The sequence below is a fragment of the Gekko japonicus genome, unplaced genomic scaffold (genome assembly GCF_001447785.1).
Source record: "Gekko japonicus isolate JY-2015 unplaced genomic scaffold, Gekko_japonicus_V1.1 scaffold4739, whole genome shotgun sequence".
In the NCBI taxonomy this organism is placed as follows: domain Eukaryota; kingdom Metazoa; phylum Chordata; class Lepidosauria; order Squamata; family Gekkonidae; genus Gekko; species Gekko japonicus.
In genome coordinates, this window is record NW_015166580.1 from 52,129 (window position 1) to 76,686 (window position 24,558).

A 24,558-nucleotide genomic window follows, 5' to 3' on the forward strand; every position below is an offset into this window, starting at 1 on the left:
TCTCCATCTGCTTTGGGGTAAGAAGCATATCCCTGCTGTGACGCATGTGGAATTTGGCTTCTGGTCCAGAAGCCCAGTTTGGAAGCATCTATTTCTAAATGGATAAGCATTATAGAAGCTGAATTTCTTACCATGTACTGCTTGTGAGGCTGTCCATCAAGAAGGACTGGAGGAAGAAGAATGGTACTTATTCATGAATACATTTCCCCCCATTGTAGGATGAAAGTCTAATATATGAATTTTCCATATCCTTTGCAAATACAGATAAAATGACCCGTTCAGAAGAGAAGAGAAGATAAGAGATTGGATTTATACCCCGCCCTTCACTACCCAAAGGTTCAGAGCGGCTTACAGTCTCCTTTCCCTTCCCCTCCCCACAACAGACACCCTGTGAGGTGGGTGGGGCTGAGAGAACTCTGACACAAACTGCTCTTTTTCAAGGACATCCTGTGCCAGAGCTTGTGACTGACCCAAGGTCACATCAGCAGGTGCAGGTGGAGGAGTGGGGAATCAAACCCGGTTCTCCCAGATTAGAGTCCGCACACTTAACCACTACACCAAACTGGTTCAGCCATGTTTTCTTCTATGTTCAGAACTGGAAATTGAATGTATGTCTTTATAAATGTATCCCGGGCTAGCCCGATGTTGTCAGATCTTGGAAGCTAAGCAGGGTTGGCCATGTTTCATATTTGGATGGGAGACCACCAAGGAATACCAGTGTTGCTGCACAGAGGCAGACAATGAGAAACCACGTCTGAATGTCTCTTGCCTTGAAAACCCTATGGGGTCACCATGTCGGCTGCAACGTGAAGGCAAATTTTTTAAAAAAACTGTATCCCCCATTTGCTGTTTCTAATCATTTTTTCCCTTATGCTTTTCCTTGTGCTTGGAGAATTGGGAATGTGATCTTCCATTTAAAATATGCTTGCCTCCTGTCCGTGGGGAATATATTGTTCTCTGACAAGACTGTTTATCTACAGGAAATTGGGGGGAGGGAAGAGCTTTTTTAATGAGTATCAAAGTCTCCTATTAGCAGCATCATATGATCATGTTACTCTGGGCTTAAATTGTTTCCCCATATATTATCAGTGGAAAGACAGAGCCTTGAAGTTATGTAAGTATGGCACAATGAAGACTGGGAGGAGGAGAGGACTGTGGCTCAGTAGCAGAGCAGAATTTTCCAGGTTCAACCCCTAATATCTCCAGTTAAATGATCTCAGGTAGCACATATTGGGGAAGACCGTTCTTTGTCTGAGATCCCAGCGGGTCACTGCTGGTTAGGGTAGATAGTACTGAGATTGATGGTTGTGTGGTCTGAGTCGGTATAAGGAAACTTTATATAAAGAAAATACGTTTTTATGAGATGATTACATGTTCTGCCAAAACTTCATGCTGTTAATCAGGGCACTCTTAAATGAGTAATGCATGTGGATGAGATGTTTGGTGGAACTCTATATTGTAGTACTCATATAAAACATCTGTTCATTTTATAGATTTACTTCCAAACAATTAACGTGACCATGGGAGATATGAAGACCCCCGACTTTGATGACCTCCTTGCAGCATTTGACATCCCAGATATGGTTGACCCTAAAGCTGCTATTGAATCTGGACATGATGATCATGAAAGCCACATAAAGCAGAACGTGCACACTGATGATGATTCCCATGCACCCTCGTCATCAGATGTCGGTGTAAGCGTCATTGTGAAAAATGTGCGGACTATCGATTCTTCTGAAGGAGCAGAGAAAGATGGCCATCATTCCACGGGCAATGGTTTGCATAACGGGTTTCTAACTGTATCGACTCTAGAAGGTTATAATAAAGAGGAAGGGAAATCTCTGAAGGATGAGAGCTCTGTTTCAGAGACTACGCTCAAAGAGTCTGCCTTCAACCAGTTTAGTCCTATCTCAAGTGCCGAAGAGTTTGACGACGATGAAAAAATTGAGGTGGATGATCCTCCAGATAAAGAAGACATGCGTGGAAACTTTAGAGCAAATGTATTAACGGGGTCTGTCTCCCAACAGGAATATGAGAAGCTAAAGGTACTCGGGGGAGAAAACCTCCTTAAACCTGGGGTTGCGGGTTCAGGTAATGCAGATAAAAACAAAGTTGTTAAAAGAGACTCCGAAGCAAACTCAACGCCTTTAGGTATGTACGAACCTTTTAAAACAAGGAAAATAGATGATAAGCTGCTTAAAGAAAATTCTGAAAAACTACTTGAAAACAGGGCACTTGACGGGAAAATGGGCACAGAAAAAGGAGAAGTAACCCTTGCCAGTGTTTCACAGTCTAAAGCGAAATCATCCGCAAAACTCTCCTCATGTATTGCTGCAATTGCAGCGCTTAGTGCTAAAAAAGCGGCAACGGACACGGGTAAAGACCCTCAGTCTCATTCAAGAGAATCTTCTCCACTGCCGAAAGATATGAATGAAAGTCCCAGGGCCTTGGACAAATCACCAGAATCCCAGAGTCTCATTGATTGTGCTAAAAAATCCTCAGCGAAACAGCCTGATAGTCCTAGGAGCGTATCGAGTGAAAACAGCAGTAAAGGGTCTCCTCCGTCTCCTGCAGGCTCAACACCAGCAATTCCAAAAGTCCGCATAAAAACCATCAAGACGTCATCTGGGGAAATCAAGAGAACGGTTACAAGAGTGTTGCCGGAAGTTGATTTGGACAATGGGAGGAAACCAGACCCAACTGGTTCCATGGTTGCTTCCATGACATCACTGCTGTCCTCTCCAACTTCTGCAGTCCTTTCTTCTCCTCCTAGGGCACCTCTTCAGTCAACAGTCGTCGCCAATGCCATGACGTCAGCGGAACTCGCTCCCAAACAGGTCACCATTAAGCCCGTGGCTACTGCTTTTCTTCCAGTATCGGCTGTTAAGACAGCAGGGTCACAAGTTATCAATCTGAAACTGGCTAACAACACAACGGTGAAAGCGACAGTAATATCTGCTGCGTCGGTACAGAGTGCCAGCAGTGCCATTATCAAAGCCGCCAACGCGATCCAGCAGCAGACTGTTGTGGTGCCAGCCTCAAGCCTTGCCAGCGCAAAACTTGTGCCAAAGACGGTCCATCTTGCCAACCTTAATCTACTGCCTCAAAGTGCTCAGACCACCTCCGAACTCCGCCAAGTGCTAACGAAACCTCAGCAACAGATCAAGCAGGCAATAATTTCCGCGGCAGCTTCTCAGCCTTCTAAAAAAGTATCTCGAGTCCAGGTGGTGTCGTCTTTACAGAGTTCAGTGGTTGAAGCTTTCAACAAGGTGCTCAGCAGTGTTAACCCTGTCCCGGTTTACGTCCCAAACCTTAGTCCCCCTGCAAACGCAGGCATCACTTTGCCCACGCGCGGTTACAAGTGTTTGGAGTGTGGGGACTCGTTTGCTCTTGAAAAGAGTCTGACACAGCACTACGATAGGAGGAGTGTGCGGATTGAGGTCACCTGCAATCATTGCACAAAAAACCTTGTTTTCTACAACAAATGCAGCCTCCTCTCCCATGCTCGGGGACATAAGGAGAAAGGGGTTGTGATGCAGTGTTCCCATTTGATTCTGAAACCGGTTCCAACGGATCAAATGATTGCTTCCCCAGCAAGCAGTACTTCCGTTGCGTCGTCTGTTCTTCAGAGCCCCGTTGGCATGGGCACCCATACTGTAGCAAAGATACAGTCCGGCCTAACTGGGACAGTCATATCGGCTCCAGCAAGCACTCCTGTTCCTCCAGCTATGCCTCTAGATGAAGACTCATCAAAGCTATGCCGGCATAGCCTGAAGTGTTTGGAGTGCAACGAAGTTTTCCAAGATGAGACATCTTTGGCTACACACTTCCAGCATGCTGCGGATTCAAGCGGACAAGTACAGTATCTCACATTTTGTATATACGTGGGCAGTTTGGTACTTTTGCCTGTTTTCTTTTCCACGCACATCCTTTGTTTTTTATCATTCCAGATGGGTAGCTGCACTAGTCTGTGGTGGCAGCAAGATAAAAACGGAGTCCAGTGGCGTCGTAAAGACCAACAAAATTTATGCCAGCTTTCTCTGGAATAAATTTTCTTAGTCTTTAGGTGTCACTGGATTCCGGTTTTTATTCTTTGTTATCTTTTGGTTGTTGGTTATTGAGAAAAGTGTCAAAAGATTGGAAGGAGGTCCTTTAAAATATGGAGGGAAGGGTGAGGCATGAAACGTTTGGAAACGGCAAGGGTACTTTAGTTATTTCTTTAATGAACATAATGGTCTTAAGGACACTTGACTGGCTTCTTAAATGACACTCCTGTGGCAACGAACTGACAGTATCAGGGTGATGCTTATCCATCTGTTTGGATTTTGATCTTGGCCCATGCTAAAAGATTCGGGGTGGTATACAGCAGTGTAAAAGCTCTCAAGCGATTAAGTATTCTCGAACTCTCAAGCAATTAAGTATTCATAAAAAAACCTCTTACCAAATCCCAAGGACTGTGGGTGAAATCCATGACTGTTGCTGTTGAGTTCATCTCATTTCTGTTGAAATCTGGAAGCAGCTATGATTCTCAAGATGTAGTATTCAGTCTCCAGATCTGTTTGCCTATACAGAGTGTTGGCCTGGATGGGCCATTGGCCTGATCCAACATTGGCTTCTCTTATGTTCTTATGCTCTTATGACCATAACTGAGGTCCAGCCTCTTCCATGTTCCTCATTGGAGCTCGGTTTGTGACCCAAAATCCATGCCAGGGTCTTGGGCCATGGATGCTGACCTGTACTTGTGGTGCATCCAGGATAACAGAGCTTTAGCTGAGCTGTAGCTCCCATGATTCTGAGTAGTAGTCCAAGATATGCCATGAGTGCTCGAGAAAACCCAGGAACTTGATATGAAGTCTCTTGTTCTGGGTACAAAAATAGAATGCTTTCCCCTGCCTATGGCAAGTAATTCAAAGGAAGAGGGAGTCTGAAGGTCACAGCTAGTAGTAGCCTTACGGCTCAAGGGCCCTATTTATTTGGATTTGGGCTCTTTTTGTAGCAGGAACTCTTTTGCATATTAGGCGACACACCTATGAGCTTACAGTAGCCCCTGTAAGAAGAGCTCTGTAAGCTCTTGGAGGATTGGCTACATTAGGGGTGTGTCGCCTATTATGCAAAGGAGTTCCTGCTACAAAAAGAGCCCCCCACTTTTCTCCCCAGTGGAAATCCAAAAAGGTTTATAATGTTGCTCTCCCCCTCTCCCTTTTATCTTCACAAGTACTCCATCAGATAGGTTAGTCTGAGAGTGTGTGACTGGTCCAAGACAGAATCCTAGAATCACAGAGTTGGAAGGCGTCCTATGGGCCATCTAGTCCAACCACTGCTCGATACAGGATCAGCCTAGAGCATCCCTGACAAGTGGTTGATAGAATCCTACCTCACCCAGTGAGTTTCCATGACACAGTGAACTCGAGTCTCCCATATCGTAGTCTGACACCGTGTTGGTGATGTCATTGTCACGTGCCGAGACTTGGGGGCATCTAAAGATCTGGATCTGTTTTGGACGTGATGGTATGTTGCTTGGTCCCAGGTCTTGATCCAGAATGGATTTGCTGTGGATGGTCACCCAAAATAACGCATCTGAATCCCCCATTGTCAGCTTGGAGAATTATCCTCGCTTAACATTTTCAGAAATTTTGAAGCCGCAGGGGAAAAGCTGTTTTTCTCAGGATGGGTGAGAGGATTGAAATATATGCCATTATGTGCTTTCTTATTATACTCAATTGAACAGTATGAAACGCATAATGTGTAAGCTTGCATACAAATTGTACTGTTTGGCTTAAGTATGAAATTTAAAAGTATAAATGCCTTCGTTTTCTGTAGGCAAAAATTGCAAATAGAGCCGCAGACTTCTGCACCCTGTGCTGTCTTTTTCATGTTTCCTTCGTTTTTGCCCTCGGAGGGAAGAGGAAAAAATAAAAGTTGAAAATAGAAAATATAAGTTTTTGTAGTGAACAAAATAAAGTGTATTCGTTGGACAGAAGCGGCCACAATAAGGGTAATGTCACGGCAGGACCAGGGGGCGTGACACAAGCAAGCAAAAGTCCAGGAACAGTCCGAGGTCAAGCCGGGCAAATCAGGTAGCAAGGTTCAAGCAGGTTTAAATCACAGTCCAAAAGCAGGGTCAGACATACCAAAGTTTCAAGTCCATAAATCACAACAATACCAGAGGAGTCAGAGATGAACGCAGGGTCAACAAAGCCAAAGGTCAAAAGCCGAGGATCAAGCCGAGAAGAATTCCACAAGGTCTGGAGCAGAGATGCAAGGATTCAGGTCCTGAACAAACGACGTTTGCCAGCACAAATGACTGCTGGCAACAGACTTGCATATATACAGTGCTAGCTAATCAACTCATTAGCTAGCCAGGAGTGAGGACAGGATCCTGTCAGTAATCAGGGCTAAGAGATCTTCTGGCACGCATGCGTGCATTCTGCCTTCGCTCTCTCAGCTGTTGTCTTCTTACATTCCTGAGCCTGGTTACAGGTGGAGGCGAGTCTGATGATGAATTACTGGGCTGCAGCAGAGACTGATCCCTTGCAGGTGTTCCCTGGGAGGCTCTATCCTCCTCACCACTTAGATAGCTTTCAGCTACAGGATCCAGTCTTTGCCTTTCTGCTGCAGTACTGTCCTCAGGAGCCTGTTCAGGGTCCTCAGGAGCCTGTTCAGGGGCATCAGCAAAGGCAGGCATGACATCAGCAGGGGCAGGCATGACAGGTAAAAGTATATGTGGATATTGAGGTAAACCTGGTAACATGGAAAAGATCACACACTTCAATAGTGTAAAATTAGTCATTTTTAAACATGGATGTATTATTGAAAAGGGCCGCGGTGGCTCAGAGGTTAAGACTCTGAGCTGTAGACCGGAAGGTCTGTAGTTTGGCAGTTCGAGATCCTAGTGCCGTATGACGGAGGGAGCTCCCGTCTCTGGCCCCAGCTCCTGCCAACCTAGCAGTTCGAAAGCAAGAAATTGCAAGTAGATAAATAGGTACCGCTTCAGTGGGAAGGTAACAGCGGTGGGCCTTGGCATTTAGTCATGTCAGCCACATGACCACGGAGAAGTCTTTGGACAGCTCTGGCTCTTTGGCTTGGGAATGGAGATGAGCACTGCCCCCTAGAGTCAAAGTCAACTGGCTTTCGAGCAACTAGCTTTCGAGCAAGGGAAACCTTTACCTTGATTTTTTTTCTCACATGATGTACTCAGACATTAAGGTGCAAGTGAAGGTAGCATTGACTTTAATTACAGCCAATGTGTGTGGGGGTGTTGGGTTTCTCTGTCTTGTAGTCTAACGCCAGCACCTCTTACCAATGCTACCTTCACTTGCACCTTAATGTCTGAGTACATCATGTGCTTTCCTTAAAAAAAATAAAGAATTCCAAAAGTGTAAAAAAATTAGAATATGTATAGCATCAGTATAGATGGCTTTAAAAAAAATATACACACACACACAAATACATAAATGTTTGTGTGTGTGTGAAGTGCCTTCAAGCCACAGTCAACTTACTGTGATCCCAGCAAGGGGCTTTCAAGACAAGTGAGAAGCCCTAGTAGTTTGCCATTTCTTTACCCTGCAGAGTCTTCTTTGGTGGTCTCCCATCCAAGTATTAACCCTGCTTAGCTTCCGAGATCTCACGAAATCGAGCTACACCATGCCACTTTCTCTGCTATACATATAGATATAGATAAACACACACAAAATACTGCTGGATCAAGATTCTCAACAAGGACATTCCACTCACCTTTGACGGCAAGATTTTGCCTCTCTGCTTCTCACTGGATGGAGCTGGATAGGATGGGGATAGTGTGGAATATTGCAGAATATCTGTGTAAGGCAGATAAGCACCATAGAAAATGCTTTATGTGTTCCCTCTGTATGTGCACATAGTTTGCAGTTGGTGAGAGTATGTAGCTGCTCAATGTTGGCAGTTTTGGGACATGGGTAAGAAGAGTATTCCAAGTATGCCTCAACCAAAGTTATAGGAATGGTCTGTCTAGCCCAGGGCCACCTTCTAGGGCTGGCAGTGCATCTGCCCCTCCGATCTCCAAGAACTTCCTCAGCTGTTAATTATACAAGAAGTTGCGACAGAGGAGATTCAGTCTGGGTTTCCCAAATACATCATCAGTCTTTTCCCTGGTAGACTTTTGTTTGGCATTCAATTAAGTTCACTAGCTTGTTGCTTGAGAGCGGTTGAATGTATTCTAACACTTCCTGCTTTAGAATGCTATCCTTAATTTCAGTGGAATTGGTTTTGTGTATGCCAATAAAGGTTATTGGAATTGGTTTTGTCACAGTCCTTGATTATTACTTCCCTGGGACACAGAGCATCAGACATCACCTTTGGCTAACCTCAGTTCCAGATATGCAGTTTCTAGTCTGCTAAGCCAAACAGAGCTGACCAGCTACCTATGGCGGCTCAGTGACATGGAGAAGCTATTTTTTCTTGGTTGCCTTCCCTGTGATTTCAGAAAAAGAGGAGGGTTGTCTAACACCCAGGGCTGGTGGACTTGCTGGGCCGGCCTGTCAGACATGGTGGAGGTGAGATCTGTTCAGAGGTCATTTCGGGGGGGATCGTGGGAGATCGCAGTTCCCCCAGGTGAGGTGCAGGGGGCGGGGCACATGACGAAGCCCCGCCCCCTGCTTCCGGCCGCCCCGCTTCCGGCCCTCATTCAGCCAGGAGGAGGCAGGAGAAGAGGGAGGGTAAGTTGCTTCCTCCCCACCTCTCCCCACCCTGCCTGCCTGGGGCCAGGGAGGGCCTTCGCGGGGCTTCCTTGCACTCCCGCCGGTCTTGCAGGTCCACCGCCGGGCCCCTCATAGGGCTCGGCAGTGGAGCTGCAAGGCCGCCGGCGGCCGGGACCGTTGGGGGTGGGGTGTGTGGCCTTATGACACACTTCCGGTGATGTCAGGGTGTGTGGCATATGCTAATGAGTTATGCTAATGAGACCCCCTAGCTCTTTTTCTACGAAATTACCCCTGGATCTGTTCATTTCCATTGTAACCAGCTATGACTAGTTTCCCAACACTTGTGTCGTCTCTGAAGGCTGCTTAAACAACTTGAAAGTCGTATCTAATTCTGAACTGAGTCCTAGAGCCTGGATCAGAAAACCAACACAGTGGGGCCAAGGGCAGATGGGAGATTTTTTCTGCAAAGCTGGAGGAAGCCTCAGGTTTGCAGGAAAATCTGAAATATTAATTTAAAACGCATTGTTGGGATAACCCTCCCCTTCCCATAATAGAAGTAATTGCTGCAGCTTTAATGGGTGAATGCACACTCGGATCTCGGGAGATGCCATTATGAGATCTCCTTGGCCACTGGGAGAGCGGTTGCTAGGCAAGCACAACCATTTTGGCAGCCCTTTCAAGTCTTGGTTTCTGTCAGTTAAAAGAAGGGACTGAAAAAAATGAAAGATTGCAGAGAGGGAAGTAGAAGCTGAAGGGGGGGGGGACCTAAAAAGGTAGCTGGTGGGAACGAAGTAGAGGGAAAAGGTGGAAGGAAAGAGACAAAAGTGGAGATGAAAGTAGGTAGACAGATGGGCAGGAGGAAGGAAGAGACGGAAGCAACGAAAAGCAAGAGAAAGAGGGAACAGCATGGGAAGAGAGATACAGTGAGAAAATGAGATGGGTCCCCTATTTGTATTTTATTCACAGGTCCCCTGCTTGTATTTTATACTTCGCATCAAGAATCAAGAGTTTTCTACAAAGCAAACTAATTTTTTTGCAAGTCCTGGCAATAGTTTTGTCATATGGTTGAATTGTACAGTGCAATCCATTAAATGGGAGGCTTTTACTAATTTGTCAGTTAAGGTGCATGACTCAACACAGTCTTTGGTTTTGGTTTCCAGCAGTTAGGTTTTGCATATAAAGTTCAGCATTCTGGGTGCTTGACTTTTGAGCTTCCCCATTAATATGCAAAGCCCATGTAAAGAAATGCAAACTCCAGCTCTCAGACCTGCATAAATAGTAGGAGTGCTGTTTTATGGAAGGTTGTGTGCTTGACCTTTATTTGTCTGTCTGTCTGTTTGTTTGTTTGTTGGATTTCTAGCCCGCTCAAGGCAGCTTTTCATGTATGTATGTAATGGCCGTTCAGAAGGGTACAGAGTGGCTGGTTTTCTACGCTTTCTTATAGTGGTTCTTGTATTATGGTATTTACCATGTATCAGAGATAGGAATAAGATAGGAGATAGGAATAGGAGATCAGATCAGCGACATGAACATGTAAAAAAAATAGTTTTTCTGGGGTGTAAAAGTCTTATAATAAGCTGAGAAAGAAGAAAATGAAGTACAACAGTGTGGCTCTTACCTATCATTGTGCGAGTCCTCCCTGTCCATTGCCTGAATTTCTTCGATGCCAGGGAATGCTCACAAATATTCCAACTTCTCAAGCGAAATGTAAACACACTGATCCTAGAGATAGAAAAGTCTGTGTACAGTTCCACACAGAAAGTTCAGGTGGATGTATCTGTGTGTGTGAGAGAATTTCCAGCACGCTCTCTTTTCTTCCTCAAGGATATTCCTGTCATTTTTAGGTGAATGGCGTTGCAAGGGAAAGCAGAACACCAGAGTATACTGTTGTGCTGGTGGATGTGAAGAAGTAAAGAGGGCAGAGTTTAAAAATAAACCAAGCAGGACTAAGTTTACTACAAAGAAAGAAAAAAAACCCTGAGTATGCTTGCCAGTCCAGAGTAATAGCCTGCACTTTGCAGATGTTTTGCCCTCTAAACTATCAAACTGTTCTGATAACTTTTTTGCAGCTGTTAATGTCTCCCATAAAAACACACACCGTTCCTCCTATTCTTTCAGTAACTCGCCCTGCCGTTTTCTCCCAGCCTTTCCTCTTCTTCTGTCTGTCCGTGAGGAATGACAGTGCTGAAGGACATTTCTTAGAATCTCCTCCACTGGGTCACGAACACTGGGGGACCAAAGCCCATTCAGTGGTGCCCTGACCTGTCGTGTTTACCAATTGTGCTGAAGTACTTGTGCATGCAGATATTTGTGTGGCCGCATGCTCAGAGGATCAGGGTGACAAGGGCCTTTTCATGAGGTCAGAGTGCAACGTAGGTGGGGGTGGGGAATCTTGGCGTGGAATACGCTTGCATGGCCCGTATCCTCCAAAGGAAGAGGTCAGGGTGGTCTGGTCCCTATCTCAGTCCAAAAGAGTGTGGAGTGCTGCCAAGTCGCTGCCAAGGGGCTCTCAAGGCGAGCAAGAAGCAGGGGAGGCCTGCCGTTGCCTTCCTCCGCAGAGTCCTTTCTTGGAGGTCTCCCTTCCATGCGCTGAGGCCCTGCTTAGCTTCCAAGATCTGATGAGATCGCGCTATACCCTGCAGCCTTCCTTCCCAAAAGAAAGAGAGAGAGAGAGAGAACTGTCTAAATAAAATACACACGGTCGTCCCCCCGTGAGTAATGAATACTTATTGATGCAATATATGTGCACTCATAGATATGAGTTGTAGGGTACAATCCGTGCCTCCGGCCACTTCCAGGCAAAAGGAACTGAGTTCGCAAGTGTCAGGAAAGAAGAAGAAGAGATTGGATTTATACCCCGCCCTTCCCTCGGAGTCCCAGAGCGGCTTACAGTCTCCTTTCCCTTCCCCTCCCCACAACCCTGTGAGATAGGTGAGAGAGCTCTTTCAGGAACTGCTCTTGAGAGAACTGTGACTGACCCAAGGTCACCCAGCAGGTGCAAGCGGAGGAGTTGGGAATCAAACCCGGTTCTCCCAGATTAGAGTCCGCGCTCTTAACCGCTGCACCCAACTGGCTCTCTGTCTCTGCCTGAGATTTCAGGAAGCTGCCACCAGGCACCCGTAGGAGATGCTGAGCTATATAAACTCATGGTCTGATCCAATACAAGACATTCATGCGTCGTTCATAAGCTCCACCCTTCGAGCAATAGTTGACAAACAAAAATACTTTTCAGAGGAGTAAAAAAATGAATAATGTCCATGTCTTCAAATTGCCTGGAGAAGAATGATTTAACTAAATGAGCAATGAACAAGTATGACTCCTTAGCATTGCTATGAGGTGAGGGTGATTTGTCTGGTTAATTTTGAAGACAAACAAAGGAGCTTTGGCCAGACTAAGTGGTCATGAAGCCTCGGAGAAGAGAGTTCGTATTTTGTTTGACTTTTACTTCTGCTGTTGTAGTTGTGCGTTCTTTGTGCAGAACCTTTACCTGATTGTCTGTGCCAAGACCCGTTTCTGTGTGAAAGAGGTTCATTCTAGCTTTTGACAATATTTGAACAATATCTGGAGTTTTAGCATCAAGATTTTTTAGTTATGCAATTCTCCTGTAGACTTTTTTTGGGTGCATGTACATTTCTTTTGAATTGTCGGAATATAATGTGAATTGTGATGTTTGCACTCATCAAGATTTTTTTAGTTATGCAATTTTCCTGTAGACTTTTTTCGGGTGCGTGTACATTTCTTTTGAATTGTTGGAATATAATGTGAATTGTGATGTTTGCACATGTTTTGTTTTAGGGGAGCTACTGAATGTAGGATTGATTGTATTGATTGTATTAATTTATTTAGTCTGGTTCTGTCTTTGTCTTATTTCAGTAGAAAAGAGCAAGAGTCTGGTAGCACCTTAAAGACTAACAAAATTTGTGGCAGGGTATGAGCTCTCATGAGTCACTGCTCACTTCTTCAGCTATAGCTACAATGTGAGTCCATCAATCCTCTATATTGGAAAGTGAAGTGATTTCAGATTCTGAATGACAATAGCAGGCAAATGACAATAGCAGGGGAATGACGATAGCAAGTGTGATTGGACTAGGTGTAATATGTAGAGGGTAGTAATATGTAGAGGGTAGCCAGGGTAGTAGGTGTGCAAAAATCATAATTGGCAGTGAGACAGGAAACCTAGGTCTCGATTAAGTCCAGGTGGATGCATTGTTTTGAGCTTCATTATCAGTTGCAATTCAGTGGGCTCTCTTTCTAATCTCCCTTTGAAATTCCTTTGTAAGAGAATCGCTACTCTTAGATCAGCTGTATCTGAACAAGTGAGCAGTGATTCACAAAAGCTCGTACCTGCTGCAAATTTTGTTAGTCTTTAAGGTGCTACCAGACTCTTGCTCTTTTCTACTGAAATAAGACAAAGACAGAACCAGACTAAATAAATTAATACAATCAATACAATCAATCCTACATTCAGTAGCTCCCCTAAAACAAAACATGTGCAAACATCACAATTCACATTATATTCCAACAATTCAAAAGAAATGTACACGCACCCGAAAAAAGTCTACAGGAAAATTGCATAACTAAAAAAATCTTGATGATAAAACTCCAGATATTGTTCAAATATTGTCAAAAGTGATGTTGCCTCCTGGCTCTGGGATTCAGAGGATTAGTGCCTTTGAATGTGGAGGTTCCCATCAGTCACCATGGCTAGTAGCATTGATACACTTATCCTCCATGAATTTCCTAGGTCCTACTTTGGGTCGAGAGCCAGGATGCAAAAGCCATTTCTTCAGATTCCAAGACTGGTTCTTATTGTTTTCTGGGTCACGACAGACCACTTCCAAAGAATTTTCTTACTTGAGTCACTGCACGGCATGGACGTGTGGCCATAGTGCTACCTGGGCTGCCACGGTCAACCCTAATCTAGGCAGAGTGCAGACAGAGTGACTGGTGAAAGGAAATACACAAGTTCTTTATTGTAGTATTAAAGATGGCTGTATTTAAGGGTATTGCCTGTGGACTTAAGAGACGAATGCCCACTCAGATTGCACAAGACTGTGTTATGAGATCTCTGTGGCTATTTGCGGGGGGTTGGTGGGCAATCACAATAATATTGCCAACCCTTCCGAGCCTTGGGTTTTGTCAAAGATGGGAGAGAGACCAACAGAAGGTAGATTCGAGTCCCGCAGCACCTTAGAGACCAACAGTTCTGGCTGTTCTACCGCAGACCAACACGGAGGCCACCCTCTGAAACTGTCTTCATGAAAAAGGGTAAAAGATGGAAGGAGAAGAAGCAGGGGAAGGGGCGAAGGAGAGAGGAGGCGAGAACAGGAAAAGGTAGTTGGGTAGGTGAGACAGGGAAGAGAAGGGAAGAGGCTGCTTGGGGAAAGAAGGAGGAAAAGATGGAGGGGAGCAGATAGAGGTGGGTGGGAGGGAAAGAAGCATGAACAGGGGAGGCTATGGGGGCTTCCAGGGGGAGGAAATAGGCTTGCCAGTCCCCAGGTGGGGGCAGGGGATCCCCCGCTTTTGCAGGCTGCGGCCTGATGGCTGGCAGCTGGCCAGTGGGGGGGGGACACTGTGCCCCCTGCGTGACATCAGCGACACACTGATGTCACTTCCGGAAGTGATGTCATTGCATTGGCACGATCAGGAACAATGCTCTACTTTTTGGGCAAAACTCTATGGTTTGTAGCCGTTTTTGCCATTGAGTTTTGCCCAAAAAGTAGAGCGTCACCCCAACATGATGACATCACTTCTGGAAGTGGCGTCAGCACATCGCCCACCCCTGGAACACCCCCTAACTCTCCCCTCTGGCAGGAGGAAAGCACCTGGCCACCCCGGGAGGAAAGGAGCAAATTGTGTGGGAGTGGGATATAGGGGAAATGAGATGTCCCCCTACCCCACAAGTCCTTGCGGGTCCCCTGTTTGTTATACCCATTACCAAGACTTGCTTTAGGCCACAGATGTATAGAAGAGACCATTACTCTTATCACAGCTCCAGTTCTTGCTGTGTAGATATGAAACCGCTTTGAAGTTCGAACAGCTCTAAAAGCCATTCTGCTGCCACGCCAGCAGTTCCTCGTTCCCATAAAAAGCACAGAGCAATTGAGAGAAGAGGACGGGACAGTCCCAGTAAATGTAATTTCAAGAAAAGAGGCTCCATCTCCAAACCCAGGAATCTTTGGGTGGAGCAAATAACTCCCAGGGTGCGTTCAGACGGGCCGTTTTGTCAGCTTTCGGCCCGCCTCAGAAACGGATTTTATCTGCGCGATCACACGGTCAGCATCTGCCTCCCGTTCCCAGTCGTTGCTTTCCGGCTCAAAACAGCTTTAACCCGGAGTATTTTGATACCAGGTCCCCAAGTGGTGTTTTCCTGATTCTCCAGTTCCAGCCGCATTTCCCCCCTGTGTGATCGCGCCTCCGGTGTCGAGCCACTTCCGGTTTAAACCCCCTCCCTGCTCGAAAGCTGCCCGAAGCTTCCGCTTTTCAGCCGCCATTTTTAAAAAAGCGTTGGTGGTGTGCGCATTGGCAGAGGTCCGCCACAAGGTTATTAAAAACAATGTTTAAATGGTGCCTAGTTTTAGCCTTTAGACAAGTTCGGGATCTCACGGAGGCCATTTTTGGCAGTAAACGTTTAAAGGGAAGTGTTTCTTTAAAGTTTAAAGGGAAGTGTTACAGCAGTCGGGTTGAAGTGGAAAAGGTCATTCCCAGGCTCATTTTGAAAGTGTGATAAAGGCAGCCATGGGTCCAGGGAGCTGGGCGAAAGGCTTCTCCTGTGGTAGCTAAGACGGCTCCGCAGCTGTTTGCGTCCAGAGTTGAAATGCACCAAGACATAAAGAGGGCTTCGTGAGGTGAAGTGGTGATGGATCATGATCTGGACTTGCAAATGTTCCAAAAGTGAGCGGTGGCAGAGCACCCAAGCTGGAGTGGAATCCCTTTTCTGACCCATTCACCACTATCAGTCTACAGTCCCCAGTCACAAAGCAATTTTTAGCAGGCTTGTTCAGCAGGTGCTATACTCGTGCTCTATCATGTGTTGTACTCGTGGGAGGGTTGTGCCCTCTGTGTGTGGACGGTGCAAGTCAGTAGTAAGGTTTCCTCTTTAAAAATGTAATAAAAAACCAATCATGTCTGTAAAAACGAGAGAGAGACCTGAGGCACCTTAAAAACAAGCTTCTCCCACAATATATTTAGTAGGCTCTGAACCAGTTATGTTTCCTTACGTCTTAAACACGGGTGAAGAGACTGGCAGTGCAAAGTTCCCTCCCAGTTTTCCCACCAAGCCCTCAGTTCTCTATACAGACCAGATAAGTATCTGTGTAGATACGTATTTTATACATTTGGAGGTACGTATCGTATACATTCAGACTGGTACATGAAGTGGGTAAGAAGATGGGTTGGGTTAGTCACTGAGGCAAATGAGGATTGACTTCTAGATGTGGAGGACAGGTCTATCAGTGGCTGCTTGCCAGGGTGACTAAAGGGAACTTTCACATTCAGTGGCAGTAACCTCTGAATACCAGTTTAGGGTTGCCAGGTCTGGGTTGGAAGATACCTGCAGACTTTGGGGGTGGATCCAGGAGAGTGCCATAGAGCAGGGGTGTTGAACTCATTTGTTAAGGGGGCAGGATCTGACATAAATGTCACTTTGTTGGGCCGGGCCGGGCCGGGCCATGCATGCCATAAAATGTAATGCCAGGTACCGGAGATAGAAACAGCAGATAGGACAGCAGATAGGACAGCAGCTGGTAAGCTGTGAGTTGGCGTGTCCTCACTGCAGGGCCCCATGGGATTGGGGGGGGGGGGGTTCTGAGGAAAGCCCACATAAGCAGACTGGAGAGCCAGCAGTACAACACTGGACAGACGTTCCTACACTGTTTGACTGCTGCAGGCAAGGTTGTTCTGCCGTGCTGAAGCCACAATCGGAGTGACTCCGCCTACTTCCTCCAAGCAGTCTCCTGTCCCTCCCTTGCACTAGTTGCTCCCAGGCCGCCTAAGAGCCCTCGGCAGGCCATTTCTGGGCCCCGGACGTTATGTTTGACACCCCTGCCGTTGAGTCCCCCCTTCAGTGCAGCCATTTTCTCCAGGGGATCTGATCTCTGTCAGCTGGATATCAGTTGTAAAAGCGGGGGAATCTCCAGGGCCCACCTGGAGGCTGGCAACCTTAATACCAGTGCCAAGAGGCAATATCAGGGGAGGGCATTGGCCTCTATGCTCTGTTGTTGGACCTCCAGAGGGACTGGTTGGCCACTGTGCGAGATAAAGTGCTGGACTAGATGGTCTGATCCAGCAGGGTTCTTCTTACGTTCTTATGTATGAAAAAGTACATAGTTGCATTAGAAAAGAGTAAGAGTCCAGTAGTACCTGAATTTAAAGCAGTGGCTCAGGAGAGCTCCTCCCCTGCCAGAAATTTTGACCGATTTCACACAAGCAGATGTGCCGCCCTCGCTCTTCCCTTTCCCGATTGCATTCGTCAATTTCCTACTACTTGCTGCGCGGCCGTGTTTTGACTCACAGCATCCCCCCGATTTCCCCCCGCATCTTTGTGATCCTTGTTTTTAAAGATAGTGAAGACGCGGGGGAAATCGGGGGATGCTGTGGGTCAAAATGCAGCCGTGCAGCAAGTAGTGGGAAATTGACAAATGCAATGGGGGGGAAAGGGAAGCGCGAGAGCGATGCAGCTGCTTGTGGGAAATTGATCTTTTTTCAGTCTTGAAGGTGCTACTAGATCCTTACTCTTTTCTACTGCTGCAGACAGACTAACACAGCTACCCATCTTCATCTATCTCCATAGTTGGCAATTGTTTTTTAACTGTATTGTTTAACATTAGATTATTTGCCCTGCACTGCTACATTTTTTTCCTGCCTTTCCTCCAGTTGGCGACAGTATTACCAGATAAGGGAGAGAAAATCCCTCCGAGCGTTAGAAAGAAGCCCAGGAGAGTGACACATTGCCGGGGGGGAGTTGGGCGGGGTGGACGGCCACTGGTGCCCAGATGCCTCAGAGGGCAAGATGGAGTAGTGCCCACAGGTCAGTAGGGCTGCTCTGCCACAAGCCGCCTGGAGCAGGGCTCTGAAAGGAAGCACAACTAAATAAACAAAAAACAGTGAAAGGGAAAAATGCTTTCTTTTCTTGGGGTTGAATCAAGGGGCTTTAAATGGAGGGTGTTATTATATCAACCTACATGGTGGTTTACAGCTTAAGCAAAAAAAGATGGGTCTCTTCCCCAAGGATCTTGGGGGTGGTGTAAAACGCCGTCAAGCTGCAGCTGATTTACGGTGATCCTGAAAGGTTTTCAAGGCAAGAGACAGACAGCCATGGTTTTCCATCGTCTGCCTCTACGCAGCAACCCTGGGCTTCCTTGGTGGTCTCCCATCCCAAGTACCAACCAAGGCCAACTCTGCTTAGTATCTAAAATTTGTCAAGATCAGGCTAACCTGGGCCATCTGAGCCAGGGCCCACGAACTAAATATATGCTGGTACTGGGGAGAGCGTAGCAGAAGCAGAGGTGGGAGGAGTAAGAGTGACCAGGTTGAAAGTGAGCCAATTGTTTGCGCGTTACAGGATCTGTTCTTAAGCTGTTATCTAGAAAGGCAGGCAGTCAAGTTTTAAAAAAAGCAAACCCTGTGAATAATGTTTTGTTGTGATTTTTGCTTTGTTGAGTTCTTTTTTAAAAAAAAAAACCTTAAATGCCCATAAATGTAAGCCTTTTTCAAAGGTTGTTTTGTATCTAAGACATCTCTTGGTTTGTATCTAAGACATCTCTCATCTCACCTCTCTTGCTTCGCCATTCAGAAAACCTGCAGTATATGCCAGATGCTGCTTCCCAACTTGTGCAGTTTTGCATCGCACCAGAGAATCCATCAACATAAATCTCCCTACACCTGTCCGGAATGTGGCGCCATCTGCCGATCGGTCCATTTCCAGACCCACGTCACCAAGAACTGCCTCCATTACACACGGAGAGTTGGATTCCGGTCAGTATAATGATAACAATTCAAAGTAATTTAGGGGAATAATCAGGGTTCCCAAAGGCCACTGCAGGCTCCCAAATATAGATTCTGTCATAAACCGTAAAGTGCTTTCTGTAACTTTTATGAAAAGACCCTTTAATGAGTAGATATGTGTGAATCTCAATCATTTAGAGTATGTGCGGATTCCTTTTTCATTGAGTTGCCAAGTGATAAACAGGGAATCCATTTTTCTGTATAGTTAATTATGTAACAATAATTTGGTGCAATGTTAATTTGGGCAGTTAGCCTTGTCAGCTATTAAAGTTTCTCATGTTATATTAGGCCAGATGTTGATAGCAAGCATTAAGTTTGCCTTTCCTAGATTTAGCAGTTTGCATATTTGCAGGTCTTTCACATCCCCTGCTACGTGATCCTTTAAGTGGAGATGCCGGGAATTGAACCTGGGACCTTCTGCATGCAAAAGCAGGTGCTCTGCCGCTCAGCTGCAGCCAGTTAACTGATATCTCTGCACATCACCAGATCCTCCATATAGGTGTCTCTCTTTCAGATGGTGAAGGAAGATAACTTATAATTTATTTCACTCTGCTGTAAGTCTGTGGGCAGGGCCTGTCTTGTTTTTGGTTGCTGTTGTTGTTTTGTGCAGTGCCTAGTGCTTTTAGGTGCTTCATAAATAACAATAAAATAAATACCACCATGTGTTCAGAGACATAAAGGCCCCAAGAGTGCCTCAAAAAAAGGGGGGGGGAGGTGTGCGTTTCACTTGGCAATCCCGTTGATTCATCCAATGGATGAATCATTCATTGTTTAATCTATTCAATCGATCAATGAAAGCTTGTCGCATTATTATTATTTAGTATGCTCATCGTCACCCAGCCTTGAAAGCTTGTCTGGAGTTCCTCATCAGAGAGATCAGTAATGGCAGAGAAGCATATCTTTTGCTGCCACTGATTCGCCTAAAAGGGCATGCACAGTATGGGGCTGTTTGGTGTGTTCTAGGCTGCTATTTTGGTATTCCAGGGCCTAGAGGAGGCTTGGTAAACCTAGCTGCAGGCCTGGTTTGCACAGGAGAGACAGGTGGGATGCTCCCTGTAAGCTGTGGAATCTTGTGAGCAAAAATTCTACTTTGTGAGCTCCTGGCGTTAAAGTTGTAAGTAAGTGATTTGGCTACTGCGTAAATTAGTTTGCTCTGGAACCATCCTTCCTGAGCTAAGACAGAAAGGTGTGAGCTGGAGGCTAAAAAAACCCCTGTGAGCTAGCTCACACTAGCTCAGCTTAGAGGGAGCACTGGTGATATAGTGTTTACAGAGTGTACAGCTAGAACCGGGAATACCCAGTTTGAATCCCCGTCTTGCTGTGAGCATCGTGGAGTGACCTGGGGCCAGGCACGTGGTCTCAGCTGGTTGTAGGGATAAAATGCAGGAGAGGAGAACTGGGGACATTGAGCCCTGTGGAGGAGGGGCGGAATTTTTTAAGTGTAGCAAAATGTGGTGGCAGCCTGAAGTAATGTCTTTTTTAAATGTTCTCCAGTGTTTTAAAAAAAATGCCTTGAATTTAAACAACCATCAACAAAATGGATATGCTGAAACTTGCTCCCTAATGTGCTGGTTCTTGTGTCTGTGCTGGTTCCCTAGCCCAGGAATGACAGCGTTACAAGCACTGAATCCAATGTGCGCAAAGGGGGAGTGGGCATGAGTGCGTTGACTCCAACCCCTGCCTTTGTGTGGTTCCTGGTTCATAGCCACAGAGTCTACGCAGAGTCTACGAGAGCCAGTTTGGTGTAGTGGTTAGGTGTGTGGACTCTAATCTGGGAGAACCGGGTTTGATTCCCCACTCCTCCACTTGCACCTGCCTGGATGACCTTGGGCAAGCCTTAGTCTGATAAGAGCTGTACTTGAAAAAGAGCAGTTCCTGTCAGAGCTCTCTCAGCCCCACCTACCTCACAGGGTGTCTGTTGTGGGGAGGGAAAAGGAAAGGAGTTTGTAAGCCGCTCTGAGACACCTTTGGGTAGTGAAGGGCGGGGTATAAATCCAATCTCTTCTTCTTCTTCTCCTACACACACAGGCCCCATCCCTGTGACCAAGAAAGTATGTTTAAAGGGGGTGTGTGTTCCCCATCATGGGTACACTGCCTGTACGTGTACATACGTATGGCATTTAGCCGTGGTTTTAATTGTTTTAATGATGCATTTTTATTGCTTTTTATTTTAGTGTTTTGTCTTTAATGTTACTATCGTACAACAGAAGAAAATTACAGATTAACTCTCTAAAAATATAGTGTTTTAGATACACACCACAAATATGATGGGGAGGGGGGAGAAATGGGCAAATTAGAATGCAGAAGATATTTGTTGGATTTAATGGTTTTAAAATATGGTTTTATTATGTATGTTTTAATCTGTTAGCTGCCTTGCTAGCGTTGCCGTGCCACAACTGGCAATCCACAGTGGCAATCGGGGGACAGGACCTGGCATGCCAGCGCACCTCCATCACTTCCAGTTTAAACTAGAAGTGACACAGGGGACATTCTAGCATTTCGCAAAAACTCTGTGGTTTTACCATAGAATTTTTGCGGCCTGCTGGGGTGTCCCATGTCACTTCCTGTTTAAACCGGAAGTGACATAGGCTCGCAGGCGCACCAAGCCTTTCCTCCCCCCAGTTCCTTCCACCAATGCCCATGGCACCAGCAGGCTTCAAAGGGAACTGAGGGGGAAGCCTTCAGCTGTAGCGGTAGGCCTAGGATACTTTTCGTGGCCCTTCTGGAGGCAGAAAGGCAGAGCATAAATTCTTTCCCGTATGTTTCCCCATATGTTCCCCCAAGAGCACTACGGTCAGGGCCCCAAAATTTGTTAGCCATCCCGGGTCCCAAGGATACAAAGCTGGCTGCTACTAGGACCAGGGCTTTTTCGGTGGCGGCTCCTACCTGGTGGAATGAGCTCCCAGGGGAGATCCGGGCCCTGCGGGATCTCATGCAGTTCCGCAGGGCCTGCAAGACGGAGCTCTTCCGCTAGGCCTTTGAGTAGGAGCCACCGCCCCTACTATACCACCACCGCCTTGTTTTGGACGAAGCCCTGAGGAAACATCTTAATATTGAGCCGTGGGAAGTACCACTCGGAACTTCGGACCAACGATCTGCCATCTCTGGAACTATGCAAGCTATTGAGCACCATGTTTTAATTTAGGATGTTTTTAAAGATGTATTATATGTTTTTAAATCATTATGCATATTATGTTTTTATTATGGCAAGGTTTTGCCTTGCCTCTGTAAGCCGCCCTGAGCCTATCGGGGAGGGCGGGGTATAAATGCGAAAAATAAATAAATAAAATTAAATTAAAAATACATTTCGTACACATGTACACTCCGCGTTCGTGAATGAGTGATTCTGCCTGGGTCAGAGACGGGGCCAGTGCTCTCGTGCTGGTTCCTCTATGCAGTTTGAGTTCAACATGTGTAATATCCTTCTGCCTTCTCCCTCCACCAAAGAAATAATTTTGTACAACACTGCAGACGTGCGAATTTGCAGACCTATAATGTGGGAGGGGGCTCCCAAAATGTATTTTTGGATGAGCCAGCTGTCAGTTCTGACTTATACAGACAGCAGTAGTCTCTTGAACTTGGGGAGAGCAAGGCAGAGTTTAAATGTTTTGCCTCGGGAAAAGATTTCAAAATATGGGTTATTTTGTAGTAGTAATAAAGTTTCTGTGTTAGCTTGTATCTTCTTAATGAGGATGAGAACTGTTTGGGGTGGTTGACTGAACATTTCCTGATTGAATTACATGAGTCATTACAGATGGGAAAGATGTGTGGCGATGAGTTAACCATATAATTTTTCCAGGAGGCAAGTTTTGTGAGCAAAGGTCTGCTGGGAGTTGGATGAATGAGGAAAGTGTGCCAGAAATTGCAGGGAGAAAGCAGTCCTGTTGCCAGATTCCAGCATTTTTGAAAGGAAACCAAGTTCCCCCTGCTGGATGAATGGCTGGATTACCCATTCACGCCTTTAAAAAAAAGAAAAGAAAGAATCCGACTCTGAAATCTTTTCAACACCACAGGCTGTGTGAACCTTTACGAAAAAGTTAAAATCCTACTGAACTCAGAGGGACTTCCTTTTGAGTAAAAGTGTGTGGGATTCAGCCACTTTGGGTTGAGGAAACCTGGATGTTAAAAAAAAAAAGTGGCTATCTGGATAATTTGAGTATCAGATTAATACAAGAATATTCCTTTCACAGAAGAGCTTTGTACCTGCCCATTAAGGGAGGTTGAGACTACAAAGCACATGTTTCTTAGATGCCCGTATTATAAGGTGGCACGTAATAAGACCATCACTGCATTGTTTGAAGAAATTCCAGGCCTTTCCAAAAAAGCTAGACTTGAGTTTCTTGTATCTGATAGAAATCCCAAGATTACCCACCAAGTAGCCAGTTTCTGTATGGTGATACTCAGTTTACGGAAATTCTATGGTAGCTAGGTAGTTATGACAGTTAGATGTTAGATTAAATTTTAATCTGCTTTTAAAGTTTTACTGACATATTTTAAAATCTCGGAATATTGTAAAGGTGTACTTCTTTTTGTATGACTGGTCTGAGGACTGTAGAAATAAAGTGAACTGAACTGAGTATCCAGTCCTATCTCTAGCTCAGATGAAAGAGAAATTAGATGGTGTTCCTTTGTACTACGTTGTGGTGTTTGCAGATGCAGAGTCTTTTAAGTCAGAAGGACATTCAAGAAGGGCATTAAATTTCTAAGGAATCAAATGCATTTCAAAACTTTTGGTATTGCTGCTCTGCCTCAGGTTAACTTCTCGTATCTGTAGTTTATAATCGTTTCTCAGATGGAAATGCTTGTCAAGGATATTGCCAGGCCTGAAGACGGGGTGTTAGTAAGCTGGTTCCAGGAGTTCCAGTGAGCTTGCTTATGCAAGTCTAGTCCGATAGACTCTAGACTTTTAATCAGATTTTGGCCTGATAGAGTGTGCACTAGGGTTGCCAGGTCTGGGTTGGAAAATACCTGGAGACTTTGGGGGTGGATCCAGGAGAGGGTGGGGTTTGGGGAGGGGCCTCAGCATGGTACAATGCCACAGTCCACCCTTCAAAGGAGCCCTTTTCTCCAGGGGAACTGATCTCTGTCCGCTGAAGATGAGTTGTAAAAGCGGGAGATCCCCAGGCCCCACCTGGAGGCTGGCAGCCCTAGTGTGCACAGCTGGACGGTGGCTGGAAGAGTTGTGGAAATAGTGACATTTCGTAACCAGATGAGGAACTGTTTTATTGTTTTAAACTGGGTGGGATGATGGAACACATGAAGCTGCCTTATACTGAATCAGGCCACTGGTCCGTCAAGGTCAGTATTGTGGACTCAGACTGGCAGTGGCACCTCCAGGGTCTCAGGCAGAGGTCTCTCACATCACCTACTACATGAGCTTTTTAATTGGAGATGTCGGGGATATAACCTGGGATCTAATGCATGCCAAGCAGTTGCTCTACCACTGAGCCACACACGCCCCCGTCCAATGACTTGATGGAAATTGGTCGAGTTCTTGAGGCCCAGATTCCAAAGGATCTGGAGTTACATCGGTGCTATCAAAGGCACCGCACGATCGACGTTAAAAAGTGAGGCTTGGTCCAGCTGTGCCACTAAATATACCTCCACGCTACATGCGTGGGATCCAGTTCTTTCCTCCACTCCTCGTACATGGTGATTCCTTCCTTCCCGTCCTCATTTTCGGCCAACGATAGTTTCCCATTACATGCAAAAGGACGCAGTCGTAGCTTCCCTGGAAACTGGAGAGCAGCCCGCCATTTGATTGCGGTGTGCAATTCTGGTTTCCAGGAGAACTCTAATTTGTCCGCTTGATTTTTTACCAGAGGCAAAAAAATTGTCCGCTTGATGTTTTACCAGAGGCACGAGCCTCTGGCACGAG

At 45.9% G+C, this 24,558-nt stretch overlaps 1 protein-coding gene across 1 annotated transcript; it reads left to right on the forward strand.

Moving 5' to 3' along the window:
- Positions 1–1,520: 1,520 nt before the first annotated feature.
- LOC107111403 (zinc finger protein 532-like) lies at positions 1,521–18,650 on the forward strand (the record flags this gene model as incomplete). Its single annotated transcript, XM_015412371.1, has 2 exons — positions 1,521–3,857; positions 18,469–18,650. Coding segments are annotated over exons 1-2 (2,519 nt in total), but the record flags the coding sequence as incomplete, so codon positions are not given.
- Positions 18,651–24,558: the final 5,908 nt, after the last annotated feature.